Raw genomic sequence first — 15,040 nt, 5'->3', positions numbered from 1 at the left:
TGATCAAGTGACAGGCTTGTATGGTCTCATGTCAGAGAATGTTAAGAAATCTGTTAGCAATCATTCTTAAATACATGCATTAATGCCATTCCTAAAACACTCTTTTGAGCCACAAGCTGAATTAAAGTCATTTTGCTAATTTTTAAAGTCTATAATGTAGTAAAAAAAAAAAGAAGAAGAAGAAGAAGAATTACACAGCAAGTACAGCAGTACTTTGCTTTAGGCAATGTGTGTTCCTAAAAAGTTACATTATAAATCAAATTTCTGTATATTGAATCAGATTTTAAATACAATAATAGATTTCACTACTTAAAGAACGCTAACAGGAAAATCTATGGAAAAAACTTGTGTAATGTAAATAACCATATTCTACTATGGCTCATAAATTGGCATTTTAAAAAGTATTCTTTTTTTTTTTATTTTATTTTGTAATGTTCAACAGTCACTGCCATACAATTGTGATTTTATCCCCCCCACCTACCCCCCACTCCCCCCCTCCCTCCCCACGACTGCATACAATTCTGTATAGATTCTACATATACTTTCCTATTGAGTATATTTTCACTATAGTCATGCTATGTAGTCAGACTAAGATAAATGAAAGAAATCGTATAACAAATCAGAACATGATACACAAACACATACACATACACAAACATGATCTGCTACAATATGTGAGTGACTTCCATATTTCTCTCTCTGAGTGTGGCAGGCATTTTGCCTTGAGATCCTCCATTGGGATTTTTTTTTTTTTTTGGTAAGATAAAAAGTATTCTTGAAGTAGGGTACTGTACAATAATAATTATATAAAAATACAAAGTTAATAATGTATTACAAACATTATCATTCCCAGTTGCCCCAACAAATGAAAATATTTGCAACTGGAATGATTTTCTTCATGTGTTTTTCCAATCTTACTTTTCAACCCTGTTTGGATTTTTCTTCTTTGTTTGAATTTTTGCCCTACAATTCTGGGGCTCTCTTTTTCACAGAATCTACTGCAATGACAAGCGTCTCCGCCCTCTACTCTAACTTCTCTAGTTTCTTGATGGATTTGTTGATTTCCTCCTAAAGAGCTACCATTTCTGTCCTTCACTGATAATTTCATTTAATATTTATTTCTTTTCTTCATTCACCTTGGGTCTGTCCTTATTAATCACTCTGATGACTCTTCCACAGTCTTTCCGGCAAATATGCTTCTTTCCCTTCCCCTTTGGAAGTCTCAGGGTTGACAAGATCTGTGTCCCTCCAGGAGGAGGATGACCATTTGGGATAAGTTAGCAAGAAAATTCTGGAAAGCCCTTGTCTTCTCCATTTCCAGTTCTACGTCTCTGAGCTCTATCCTTTTCTCTCTGACATCTTTAGCCCTCAGTGTGACCCCATGGGGCCTAGTTATAAAGCAATTATAAGAGAATCTCCCAGAATGCTTGTCTGTGAGAGGGGCTGCTCCGGGAAGCCTTTGCAAATGTAAAGCATAGGGTAAGCTCCTTGAGGGCAGGGTTTGTCTTCCTTTTTGTAGTTGCAGCCTCCCTGTCTTGGCCCAGGGCCTTCATAAACTGTGATTAACTGCTTACAGAATGACAGACTAATTCTAACTGATGGTCTGTACAATGAGCCATCATCATAATATGTTGGTTCATGGTGGAAAGATGATTAACACGAAGCTGTGAAGAGGTATGAATTAGCCTACCTAAATACAGACTTTTACCCAGGGAAGTATCCAGTCCTGAATAGGGCACAGGAAGAAGGATTTTCTTTTCCACTCTTCTCTTATCAATCCACTTTTCATTACTCAAATATCTACAAACCTGAGGTTATTAAATAAAATTAAACCTCAGTCTATCCATTTTATATGGAACCAGAAAAAAAAACTCTATAGAGCTTGGGGTATCCTAAAATTCTGTTAAGGGCAAAAGTTTACCTAGGTAGTAGATACCACCACACTTAGAAAGCTTTAATAAAAAACTGCCATCAGATTCAAACAACCTTAGTGCTATGATAACAGGGCAGCATAGAGAGCATGACAGAACTCAGCTGCCCACTACTGATTACAGAAATACAAATCAAAACAACTCTAAGGTATCACATCATACCGATCAAATTGACTAACATGACAAAACAGGAAAACGATAAATGTTGGATTGGAACACTAACGCATTGTGAACTGATCCAACCATTCTGGAGAGCAATTTGGAACTATGCCCAAAGCGCTATAAAACTGTGCATACCCTTTGACCCAGCAATACCACTTCTAGGTCTGTATCTCAAAGAGATCATACAAATGGGAAAAGGACCCACATATTCAAAAACATTTATTGCAGCTCTTTTTGTGATGGCCAAGAACTGGAAATTGAAGGGACGCCCATCAGTTGGGGAATGGTTGAACAAGCTGTGGTATACGAATGTAATGGGATGCTGTTGTGCGATAAGAAATAGTGAGCAGGAGGACTTCAGAAAAACCTGGAAAGACTTAGAAGAACTGATGCTGAGTGACGTGAGCAGAGCCAGGAGACTGTTGTACAGAGTAACAGCCACACTGTGTGATGAATGACTGTGAGAGACTTATTTCTGCTCAGCAATGAAAGAATCTAAGACAGCTCCAAGACTCATGATGGAAAATACTATTCATATCCAGAGAAGGAAATACGGAGGCTGAACGCAGATTGAAGCATATCCTTGGTTCTCTCCTTTTTTTTCTTTGTTTCTCCTTTCTCGTGGTTTCTCCCAATGGTTCTAATTCCTCTTTACAACACGACTAATGTGAAAATAGATTCAATATGAATGTATATGTAGAGCCTATATCAAATGAAATGCCATCTTGGGGTAGTGAGAAGAAGAAATGGGGAGAAAACTTGATACACAAAATCTTAAGGAAGTGAATGTTGAAAACTAAAAATAAATAAATAAATTTAATAATAAAAAAATAAAGAACCAGAGAATCTCAGATGGGAAAGATCTTCAGAGCCCATTTAGGTCTCATGAAAAACATAACTGACCAGGACTCTCCTTTTCAATATCCTCAACAACTTATCATTTGACCTGTGTTTGAAGACCTATAGGGAAGGACAGTGGTAGGCTGGTAAATATTTAGTAACTGGCTCTCAAAAAATGGTATGTATTATTTTAGTTTAATCAGAATTATTGACATTTTCTCTATCAATTTCTTAAATTTATACAATCAAAATACATCAAGCTCTGATTTAAAAAAAAAGGAAAGAAAAAAAAAATAATGAGCATGGTAAATACAGAGAAGTACAGAAAAAACCTAGACACATGGAACTAACTGGGCATGAGCTAAAGCAAAGTGAAATAGGCAGAACCAGGGAAACAATGTACATAAGTACAAAAATACAAGTAGAAACAACACCATCAAAGCAACAGAAATTGAGTGCTGCTGCAAAATTCTAATGACCCAGCTTGGTCCCAAAGGAGAGATATGAAAAAAAACATTTTTTCCTGCTTCTTTGTAGAAGTGGGAGCACATGCTTCATGTAATGCCAGATTTCTTTGGCTAGCAGAACTTCTTTTCTTTGTAACTCTTTTTTTGTTTTTTATTATAAGGGATGGCTCTTCAAGAGGCAATGGGGGAGAGATACAGCAGAAAATATAAGAGACATGTGAACAAAATACCAATAGAAATGTACATAAAAAAATTAAAATCTGGATCATGCAATCTGCTTTTCTATGCCATCTATGACAACACTGAAAAAGTGTTTCTTCCCAGCAGTCAAGTGAATGAATTTTCAGTCAATAATAACCCATTCTGACATGCAGTTTAATGAAAACAATGGAGTGACTTACCGCCCAGACAGGGGATGTAAAGCCCAGAACTGCAGCTTGAATTCCGTCAGCAACATAAGGAATGATGTTTTCACCCAGACGAGTATCTCTGAACAAAGCTCTAAGGATATTTAGAGCATGGACCTGGAGCAAAGACAGCCAAAAAAACCCAACAACCATAACTAACCCTGAAATTCTTCCAAGCTGCAGAACAAAACTAAAACATATCAAGAGAGAAAATGCAAAACCTGCAAAATTTATTAAAAATAATTTTAAATGGTCACTAAAGGGGTATAAATCTGCATATGTGGTGGAGGGTGGGATGGCTGTTACTTATTACTTAAAACTAAAATCCACTGTTTTCAGAAGCACTTATGGAAATAAATGTGAGTTGGAAAATTATTACTAAAAACCTATAAGAAAAGAGTAGAGAAAAAAACTAATGAAGTTATTGAGCAACTAAAAAACCTAGAAATTAACAAAATAACATTCAAAAAAAGCACAAAAACAGAAATGCTGGAAATCAAATAATAAACACAAAAAAGAAAATAAAATGCTATTAAAATATTCAATAAATCTGGAAGCTGTTTTTTTTTAAAGGCCTAATAGATAAAACATTACCTTTTTTGATTTTTTTAAAAGAGAAAGAAAAACTAAATTATGAAAAATAAAAAATGAGAAGGGGATAATAACACATGAGAAGAAATAAAGAAAATTCCTGGAAACTACTATATACAATATGCAAACTACAAAGATAAATATGTAAAATACCCAGATTAACAGAATAATCTATGGAGAATCTAAAAAACTTGATTTCACACAGAAAGAAAACTTATTTGAAAAGGGATTCAGTAATTTTTTTTTCACTTTCAGTGTAAATGATTTACCAACAGTCTACCCAAATGGCCATTTATTTTGAAAGGTATTCATTTTAAATAAACATAAGAGAGCTTTTCAAAATCAAATACTAAAGAGCTGCTAAATCTGTGATCACTAGATGAAACACGAAGGTTACTGATGGTATCTGATGTCCATTATCTCCCAGTGAAATGTTACCTTCCACATGCAAAGCCTCCTCTCTAACAAGCTTGCATTCTCTCTAACACTTTCAATCCTGACCTTCAAGAACTAGCTCCATCTACTGCATGAAGCCTTCCCTGTTTGACATATATACTGACTGTTCTAAGAGCCACCAACAATATCTTTATTTTGTATAGCATTTATCTCTGTAACTCAATCTAGTGCTTAATTTTCTATTATGTAGTACTTCTCACTTTCACATGGATAAGTCTAGATTCACCAAAGAGATGGTGAGCTCCTGAAAAGTAATGAGTGGGTCTTTTTCTCTTGTATACCTTACACTGTAAGCATAGAGATGGGCAAATGTTAGGCTCAACAAATAATGATTTAGGAGACCTAGACATTAGCTTCCACCTCTTATATACTCTTAAAGTCTATTTTTCTTATGAGAAGGCATATGCCCTCACTGCACAAAACAGCAGACTTTGGATGAGGAATATTGTATATAGTATCAGACTTGACTGTTGAGTTGCTTAGTTTCCTCCAACTTTTTACTCCCTCTTTCTCATTTTGTATTTAAGGGATAGCTCCCTGCAATGAGAAAAAAGGGGGGGAGGGGAGAAATGTTGGGGATGTAAAAATAAAACATATCAATAAAAATTTATTTCTTAAACATTATCTTTCTATTTTGTGCCTCCTATCTTCCCATCTGTTTAAACTATCTTTGTATTGACAATGTCTCTGTATGTTCCTGCTTTCTGAACCTTCCACTTTCTAGCCATCTCCTTTGACCTGTGTGCTCTTCCACTAAGGTAGGGACCAGCCAGGTCCCTGCAGTAAAGGTGTCTGATGGGCTGGTGTGCACACAGCTACAGCGTGAGGTGGACAGAGCTGTATTTGAGTGCTGGAAACAGCAAGCATGGGCCCTTTGGTCAGAGTGGGAGTTCTTCAGACCTGTTCTACCCCACTTACAGGAAGAGTATGGAAAATACTGCAAAGAGGTGCTACCATATGATGAATGAGACTCCATTCCTGATTCAGGAGGATACAGAGTACATGCTAACCAACCAAACACAGGCCAAGTTTGGAAGCCACTTAGCTGTCAGATGGCAACTACATTTCTAATGCTGCTGGTGACATTACAAGTGTTAAGCCCAGCACTGGAGTGAACTCCATCTGGCATTCACCATGAACATTCTTGTATTATTAGATATCTTTTTACGTGTATTTGTTTTCTCTCCCCATCTAACCTATATGCTCCACGATAGAGGAGAGGGTGTGGACCAGGTCTCATGCTTCCTTATGTTTCTCACACAGCCTAGCATAGTACCTAATCTTGTGGTTATAAACTCAGAAAGTGCTTGTTGGTTGGTTTAATAACTAAAACCTATCTCACAAAACAAGATTTTTAGGTGCTTAAAATAAATTAATGTTAAAATGGAAAGATGTGGTTTCTCCACCTGTAAAAGGTGGTCGGGTAGTAACTTTTTTTAGAAAAGTTTCGCCTGACCGATGCTATTAAACATGCCTCAGGGGTAGAGAGACACCCAAGGGAAATTGTTAAGTGACATCATATTAGTTTATAAATATCAGAAGCAATCATTATTGCATACAAAACCCTCCCAAATGGAAACAGGATGTTTTTTACCACAGCTTAGAAACAACGGCTTACAGAGACAATACACAGCCACTGAAGTGGCGCTTAAGGCTCATTTTAGGGGGAGGAGCAATAAACAAAAACAAACTCCAAATGGTTTTGAGTATCTGTCTTGTCCCTTACTTACACAGCGATAGCAGGTCCACTCAAATGAGAGTTCTTTCTGAGTTTGGTTTTGCTTTAAAGACAATAACAGTTTAAAACTGCCTTCCTGGTAAGATTTTGAGGGAGTGATTTAATTATTACCTGTGGAACTGAACTCGGTGAGTCACCTGAAGGTACAGCCAAAGAGATCAATTCTTTCATTGTTATCTTCAATAAATCCATCCTGCCCTTCTTTGGCTCGGAAGCCAACAATGCCTGTAGGAAAACAGGGCAGATACTAACAGGTCTCAATGTACTCTCCCCTCATACATACCTACTATTCCCTTTTCCCCATACAAACCAAGCTCAGAATTTCCAAGATTCATCTACATAGCTTCGTCGTCATGCAGAATAATCATACAACTGGTCTGTTTTCAACTATTTGTTTAAATCATCCATGAGACAATGGGAAGGCAGCCTGCTGTGGGGAAAAATGCACTGCCCTTGGAGCTGGGAGCTTTAGGCAGCTACAGCCACCCAAACTTTAAGCTACTCCCTTAACCTTTTATTCCTCAGTTTCTTCAGCTGTAAAACAAAGATGTCTATCCAGGTAATCTCTAATATACCTGCCTGCTCTAAAAATGCTATGATGCCAGAACCTGTTAATGCTCTATAATGTCATAATTAATAGTAACTCCAAAACAGAAAAGTGCATATCAGATACTATAACAAAGACTCTGTAATAAGAATCATCTTCTTTAAAGGGAGAACTAGGAATAAAATTCCCTGTAAAATTAGTCCTTTGGCTTCTGAAAGACACAGTTCATAGATTACTTTTGTTTAATTACACAGAAGAACCCTGAAGAGCTGTGACACAAATTAATTTCACAAGCATTTATCAAATACCTACTATGTGGTGGGTACTGCGCTATATGCAGAGGATACAAAGACTACAGTCCTTGCCATCTAGAACTTACATTCTAATGGGAAGAAAACAATGTGGAAACAGATATATGGATGGAAAACATACACAAATAAAAAAAATCAAATCAGTCCCTGCTCTCAAGGAACTCAAGATCATTTAATGTTGATGAGGGTACCAAGAATGTGCTAAAAGCACAGAGTTCACATCAAACAATGAGATATTCTTCTGGCCTTCACATCTGTATTCCGGCTCAGGTGAGGTACAAACATTGCTACAGGATGAATCACACTGAGGAGAAAGAACAGTGGCCTAGTAGAGGCCAACACAGAGTTGATTTATGAAGGTTACCAGCTTTAACCCTGTGCAACTATACATTGCTGACCTCTGTGTCAAGTCAACATCCTTCTTTCTTTTAAGCATAATGAATCCTTTCTTCTGCATATGGTGTCTATTGGAACTGAGTGGTTATGTAGGGAGCAAAAGAGAAGAATGTTGGGAGAAGCGAGTAATAAACCTTCAGCTCATTCATTTGGAATTTTCCCACATTTTTAATCTTGCCTTAATTTTTTTTTCTTTTCTTTTTTTCCCCCAATACAGTTCCACTGACTACTTTAAAAAAGTTTGGCTAAAAAGTACATTCAGTGAAAAACATGTCAAGACCTATACAAAGTGATAAAAAGTTAAGTGAGAAGAACTGGAAGATCATTGTACACAGTAATACTAATACAGTCTGATGATAAATTGTGAAAGACTTAGCTACTCCGATCAATATAATGATCCAAGACAATTCCAAGGGGCTCATGACGAAAAAATGCTATCTACTTCCAGAGAGTGAACTGGTGAACTCTGAACGCAAATCGATGTATAATTTTCTCACTTTATTTTTCTTGCTTTTAAAAAGAAAAAAAACATGAGTGATAATGGAAATATATTTTACATGATTTCACATGTGTAATTAATATCATATTGGTTGCCTTCTCAGTAGGTGGGGGAGAGGGTGGGAGGAAGAAGAGAACTTGGAATTCAAAATTTAAAAAGAAAAGAATGTTTAAAATAATATATTTTTTTAAAAGTTTAAAAAAAGTCATAAAAAAAAGGATATCCAGCGCTGGGGTCTCCTTTTGGCTTACTGAATGAGCTCTCCTTGCTTCCCAGCTTCTTCCCTTATTCCCCCTGCCCATGAGCACAGGAACAGTCTGTTTTGCCCCATGCATTGACATTCTGGTGCTATGATCCCTTTTCCTAACAAAAGCAGCATGTGTCCTGCTTGAAAAGAGGCAAGAAGAAAATGCAGGATGGTTCCATCTGAAACACTGTTGCACTTAGGGGCCACAGCTGAAGGCAGGCAGGGATGTGGACCATTAGGTCCTTACTGTTCACTATCTTCTCAAACAGCAGACTTGTCAGAAGAACAGTTTCCATACAATAAACCAACATGCATGCACGGAATTGGTAGAGATTTCCCTGATGTAAGATCTGTTCATTGACACAGGGGCTGGATTATAGGTAATAAAAGGATTGTCCTGGTTACCTGAATATAGAACGGAATCCCAGCACTGCGTCTGGTGGCACAGAGTTTAGATGAAGGGTTGCTGGACTTAATTTCTTCCAAGACATCCCGCAACCACTGCTCCGGTAGTCTTTGTAGGCATTCACTGGGGCACCTAGGGAATGTAAAGGAGCAAATACTTGAGCTTGGAGCTGGCACATTCGAAGCAAAAGCACATAATGTAACAATGGCCACAGTTAGACGAGCAGCTAGGTGGCACAGTAGATACAGCGCTGACCCTGGAGTCAGGAAGACCTGAATTCAAATGTGGCCTCAGACTCTTATTAGCTTGTGACTTTGGGCAAGTCAAAGTCACTTAACCTTGTTTGCCTCAGTTTCCTCATCCATAAAATGAGCTGAGCTGGAGAAGGAAATGGCAAATCCCTCCAGTAGCTCTGCCAAGAAAACCCCAAAAGGGGTCACAAAGAGTCTGAACATAACTAAAATGACTGGACAACAGTAACCGTTAAGAATACACACTCTCCACTTTCTGGAAGGGAAACTCACTTTAAAAACATACAAGCATATGTGTCCTGTTTTACATTTCTCATCCTGTTCCTTCTTCACCTATAGATATTCAGTCTGTCCTAGGAAAAAAAGGACATATTTTTTTAAAAATCATATATTCACTAGGAAGAAAATCTGTTGCTCCAACTTCACACGTTTTGAACCTCCTCTGGCATCCCAAATCAATACTAAATAATGACAACAATTGAACCACAAACAATAAGCTACCATTTATTTAGCGCTTTAAGATTACAAAGCACTTTACAAATATTATCTCCTCTGATCCTCAAAACATCCCTGGGAGGCGGATGCTCTTGTTATTGCCATTTTACAAAGAAGGAAACTGAGCTGGACAGAGCTTACGTGATTGGTTCAGGGTCACACAGCTATGAGATCTGAACTCAGGCCCTTCTGACTCCAGGCCCAGGGCCCTATCCACTGCACTACCTGGCTACCAGACTTTGAGACAAACAGGCTCTCATAGGCCTTCTACACTGTACAATAAAAGTTATATTTCTCTCAATATTCTCTCCCTTCACAATTTCAGTCAGCTCATAGCTTAAACTAAGGGGCTTTTGTTATTCCACAGATAACTCCTAAATCTTTCTGTCCAGTCAAAACCTTTCTCACAAGCTTTAGACTTACATTGCCAACAACCTCTGGAACACTTCTGCCTCCACTGCAGAAGGCTTTGAATTCCAGCCAGTGTGGATTTTCTCCATTTAGCTGATTATAACCTCCTATCATTCCCTATTAAAACCCCTCGACATTATCTTCTATTGTCTCTTCCTTCACTTTAGTCTCGGATAAACTTCCCCTTGCCAAGATCGGTCCCTTTACATTTCTATTTGATCCCTTCTTCCTGATTTCTCCAGCATACTGACCTCAATCATCGCCTCTCCTCTTTCTCCAATCTTCCATCTCTCCCTATCTTCTAGAGGTCCTCCTTCCTTGCTGCCTACAAATATACTCTCTCCTAAACTCCCTCATAATAAAAAACCTATCAGCATACCCTACTATCCCCTCAAGCTCTCCCCCATATGAGGCTTCCCTTTCTTAGCCAAACTATGAAAAAAAAAAAGGCAGCAAGGAAGGGGGCACAAGTAGATAGGGAGAAATGGAGATTAGAGAACATTTTAAAGAGGTTTTTTACATTTTACATTACATACACATCCAGTATCAGAGCCATGAATTGAACCCAAGTCAACTGTTCTTTCTCCTACCCTATGAAGCAATACCATTTAAAAGTAAGTATTTTTAGAAGTCAGACATGGGCATTTAAGATGCTATCTCAGTCATGAAAAACGACTTGAATTTCCCTGAAACCAGAAGGCTCTCTGATTTTTAAAAGCTTGTTTAAAGTATGGCTTCAACAAAACCAGCCATCCAATGGATGAAACATGACAATTTGTAGATTGCTGTGGGGAGAGCCCTGTTATTTCATCGTACCCCATCTCATTATCTTCTGTCTTACCCATCCAGTGTCTAAACTGCATTCTTATAACACAGAATTCATCTGTGGTTACACAGAACTTGTCCTTGCCAGTAAACCCTTTCTGAATGGCACTGAGCCCTAAAATTAAACACTTCTGTCAAAATGACAGAATTTCACCAAGGCAAAGGACTTTTGGGAAAGGACAGAACTTCTGTGCTGTGGATCTGCTGTGGATCTGTGAACGCAGCAAAGAAGACCAAGGGTTTAACTCCTTAGTCACCTTTCAAAGGCCATTCATGTTTTTCTGGTTAGGATCCATTTCCCTCCCTTGGTTTATGTGTGGCCAAAGGACATAATGGAAAAAGGACTGCATTTGGCTTCAGAGAGAGCTGGGCTTGAGTTCCAGCTTTGCTACTTATTATCCGAGGGAACTGGGACAAGTCACTTACTTCTCTGAGCCTCAGTTTCCTCAACTGTCAAATGAGGGGGCTGCCATAGATCAGAGGCCAACCTACTCTGGCATTCAGGCCAGCTCCTGCCTGTCTTTTGTATAGTTCAAACTATAGTTCAAAACTTTTAAGTAAACTTTTAAGTAAAGTTTTATTATATTTTTAAAATGTAAAAACCTGTCAGCTTCCTGGCCTTACAAAGACAGGATACAGGGGTAGCTGGGTGGCACACTGGATAGAACACTGGCCTTGAAATCAGGAGTGTCTGATTTCAAATGCAACCTCGGACACTTTCTAGCTGTGTGATCCTGGGCAAGTCACTTAACCCAGACTGCCTCAAAAAACAAACAAATAAACAAAACAAACAACCATAAAAACAAAGAGAGAATACAGTGAGATCCCTAGCCTAGAAGATCACAATGGTCCCTTTCTGGATCTACACCCCATGGTCTTTGATATTTAATCCAACCAAGGCTTCTTTTCACAGAACCACTTTCATGAATCAGTATTCAGCTATTCGTACAATTTCCTCTCCTCGCCATCCCTCAATGACTCATGATGATACACTATTACCTCCTATCCTTCCTTCCTCACTGGCTTGTCATGCACTCTTGCATTCACTGGTACCTTTATCAACAGAAATACAAGAGAAAGATGGAAGAGTACAGACTACAGTCAGGTTATTTTTACCTTGTTTTATGGGCCTGAATGGGGATGCAGGCTGCGAGACTATAGGTAACTATCAGATTCTCTTTGGTTTTCATGTCTGTACTCAACAGATCCTCAATGACCAAAGATGTACGGGGTCATACTGAAAATAACCTTTCTTTGTATCCCCAGGGATTTAGCACAGTACCTGGCACTTGGTAGGCACTTAACAAGCATTGGCTTGTTGACTGATTGGTTTTCTTCAGGCACCTAGTCCTAAAGGTAAGAAAAGGAAGTGAGGGACAAGACAAGAGGGAGACATTTTTACTTTCCTTCCCCTCCACCTCTCTTATCATGCTTTTTCAAATAATACATCATTGTACCCCTACAGAAAGCACATGCAAGCTTGGTAATGAGTCTTAGTGGCTTTGCTGAATCTTTCTAGGGTCTTATTAATTATGCCTATCTCTGGGACAGACAAGATTTCTACCAAATTCAGTGAATTTTCTTTTTTCTTTTTTTTTGGGGGGGTGGGGTTAGGTCTCCCTATGACACTCTGTTTGATAGCACAGCAGTCATGTAGGGACCCAATCTAACTCCTGATCAATACTGAAGCTTAGACCTTCTCCATTTCTACCCTGGCCAGTTCATCTATCCTTAAGCAGCCTGGTATCCCCCTGCTCCCAGAGGCTTAGTATATTGGTGCTGCACTTAGTACAGGCACCTGATTGGTCTCTGCCTTACTGGAGCTCAGATTTCCAGAGTTCCAGCAAGCCATCAGCCTCAGCCTCCCTAGTTGCAGGGATGACAGGTATGTACCATCAGTGAACTTTAAAAGAAGAGGCAGGTTTAGGATTAAAGTAGCATATTACATCCATCCTCTGCTCCGTCACAGTTCCCAGATGCCTATGGGAATACAGAGAAAGCATGGTGTAATAGAAGGAACAAGGCATTCCTCCTCTGACATTTGCTAACTATTTGACCATAGGCAAGCTAACCTCTCAGGGGCCTTCTTCATCTACAAAATGGGGATAATAGCTGCAGGGCCTAACCCCAAGATAGGTTCAGCATGGCCATTAAAATGAGCTAGCATTTGCTTGCTCTAAGGAGTATAATGACATAGCATTTAAGAGCATAAGGGAAGGGACGGAGGGGAAGGAAAGTCAAAATCATTGTCTCCCTTTTGTCTTTCCATGGGTTGTCTTGAGGAACTAATTAAATAATACATCTTAAGTGCTTTGCAAACTTTCCAGTGTCCTATAAAACACTAGCTATTATTGAGTCAGAGCTTCTCTCCTTGTCTTTCTGCCCCCACTTGATGAACCCAAACGTCTTTCACTGCTCCCCTGTAGGTGTACTCCGCTCCAGTCAAGCAGACCTCCCCAAGATGTCCTGCACACACGATGTTTAACTTACTCCAAATTCGAAGCCTTTCTTAATGGATTCCCCATCGGGAAGCTCATCTCCCTTCATGTCTCTCTGCTGATCCAAATCTGAGGCGTCCCATCCTACAAGGCCCAAATCCCAAACCCCTTCCATGAAGTTTCTTCCTATTACTACAGTCAATATGGATTCCATTCTATTCTAAAATCTTTTTGTATGAAAAACTATTAGGATACATGTTAGTGTTTAACTGTCATCTAATCAAAGGAGTTAACATATTAAAGCACTTTGGTTATATAAATAAGATTAACTGGTTCTTATGCTTGTTAGTTTTACTTCACCAGATAGAGTGTGAAACCCATAAGGAAAGATGTTTGCTTTGTACTTCTTTGTGACAACACCCTTCCCCTACCCTGCTTCCCATAAAAACCACTTTTAGCATAATGCTGAGAACACAAGAGGCATTCTGAAAATACTTGTTGAACTCTGTCTATACCTATAACCATGGTGGTATCTTGCACACAGGCCTGGACATCAGAGGGCTGGCTCCCATTCTAGATTTTCCAGCTCCTAGATCCATATCCAGTTATCCAGGAAGAACAAATCTTAAAACAATTACTGCTCATATACTTGGCGGCTGCCACAGTAACCTGCTGACCTTAGATCGCCCCACTTAATTCTCTCAAGGAATGAAACCTTGCTCATGGTTAATTTAAGGAAATTTGGGAATAAGCTCTATGAGAACATTCAAGAATAGAAAACTTCAATCAAAGGAAGTGCTGCCTAATCATAAGCTGCACCTGAAAATAAAATCTATCCAGTAGTGTTTGCTACACCCGAATAATGACTTTCGGATGAGCTATCAAAAAGAAATGGCCAGAATTAGGGTCACTAATATTTAGAGCTTATTATGTCATGAAGCCTCCCATAACCAGACCAGTTGCACGACATGGCCTGATTTTATTGAAAAAGGTCAAAATAAATTTATTATCCCTTGCAACTGTCAGGTGTTTGACATGCATTTGTTGAATAAAAATCTAATAGAGTGGACCAATGGCATAGATAATAAGAGCAATTCATATCTCTTTAGTTGTAGGGCTTTGCAGTTAACAAAATGTTTTCCTCACAATAAATTATGGGGTAAGCAACATAAGAATTATTATCCCCATTTTACCAAAGAGGGAAATGAGCAAAATACTGAAATAGGAGATAAATTTTAAAAATGAATTTGGCTATAGATTGAAATCTAGAATATTCCTTTTTTTGACCATCTTTTTAATTGCCTGATTGTGTTTTGCTCCTATTAGTATTAAAAGTTGTTTCTATCCCCGAAGCGTATACAGACTGGTTGTGAGCTGAGCAGAGGAAGAAGAGAACGGTAAGGATGACAGTATGCCAGGAGGGGTGGGAAAAAGAGTTTAGGAATGAAAATCTCCTAAAGATAATCCATTCAGGAGATAATCCACATGTGAACTGCCCAGGGACGGCTCTACTCTGACTGATGTTTGGAGGTACATCAATTCCTTCAGGAAATTCTTATACTTAATACACTCCTTTCTTAAGCTCACTGAGTCCTCTAGTAGATTGGTTCTCTCTTAGCTTA

The 15,040-nt window shown here is 38.6% G+C and overlaps 1 protein-coding gene across 3 annotated transcripts in view; it reads right to left on the bottom strand.

The window, feature by feature from the left end:
• The window catches only part of THADA (THADA armadillo repeat containing), a 433,436-nt gene that overhangs the window by 331,615 nt on the left and 86,781 nt on the right, over window positions 1-15,040 (bottom strand). For all 3 annotated transcript variants that reach the window (XM_072635750.1, XM_072635749.1, XM_072635751.1), the window contains 3 exons: window positions 8,998-9,130; window positions 6,704-6,817; window positions 3,802-3,924 (listed from right to left, as the gene is read on the bottom strand). In XM_072635750.1, the coding sequence (XP_072491851.1) occupies window positions 3,802-3,924; window positions 6,704-6,817; window positions 8,998-9,130 (370 nt within the window). The remainder of the gene's footprint in view (window positions 1-3,801; window positions 3,925-6,703; window positions 6,818-8,997; window positions 9,131-15,040) is intronic.

The sequence above is a fragment of the Notamacropus eugenii genome, chromosome 1 (assembly GCF_028372415.1).
Source record: "Notamacropus eugenii isolate mMacEug1 chromosome 1, mMacEug1.pri_v2, whole genome shotgun sequence".
Taxonomy (NCBI): domain Eukaryota; kingdom Metazoa; phylum Chordata; class Mammalia; order Diprotodontia; family Macropodidae; genus Notamacropus; species Notamacropus eugenii.
Note: the sequence above shows the minus strand (reverse complement) of the source record. Positions and strands in the feature narration are given on the sequence as shown.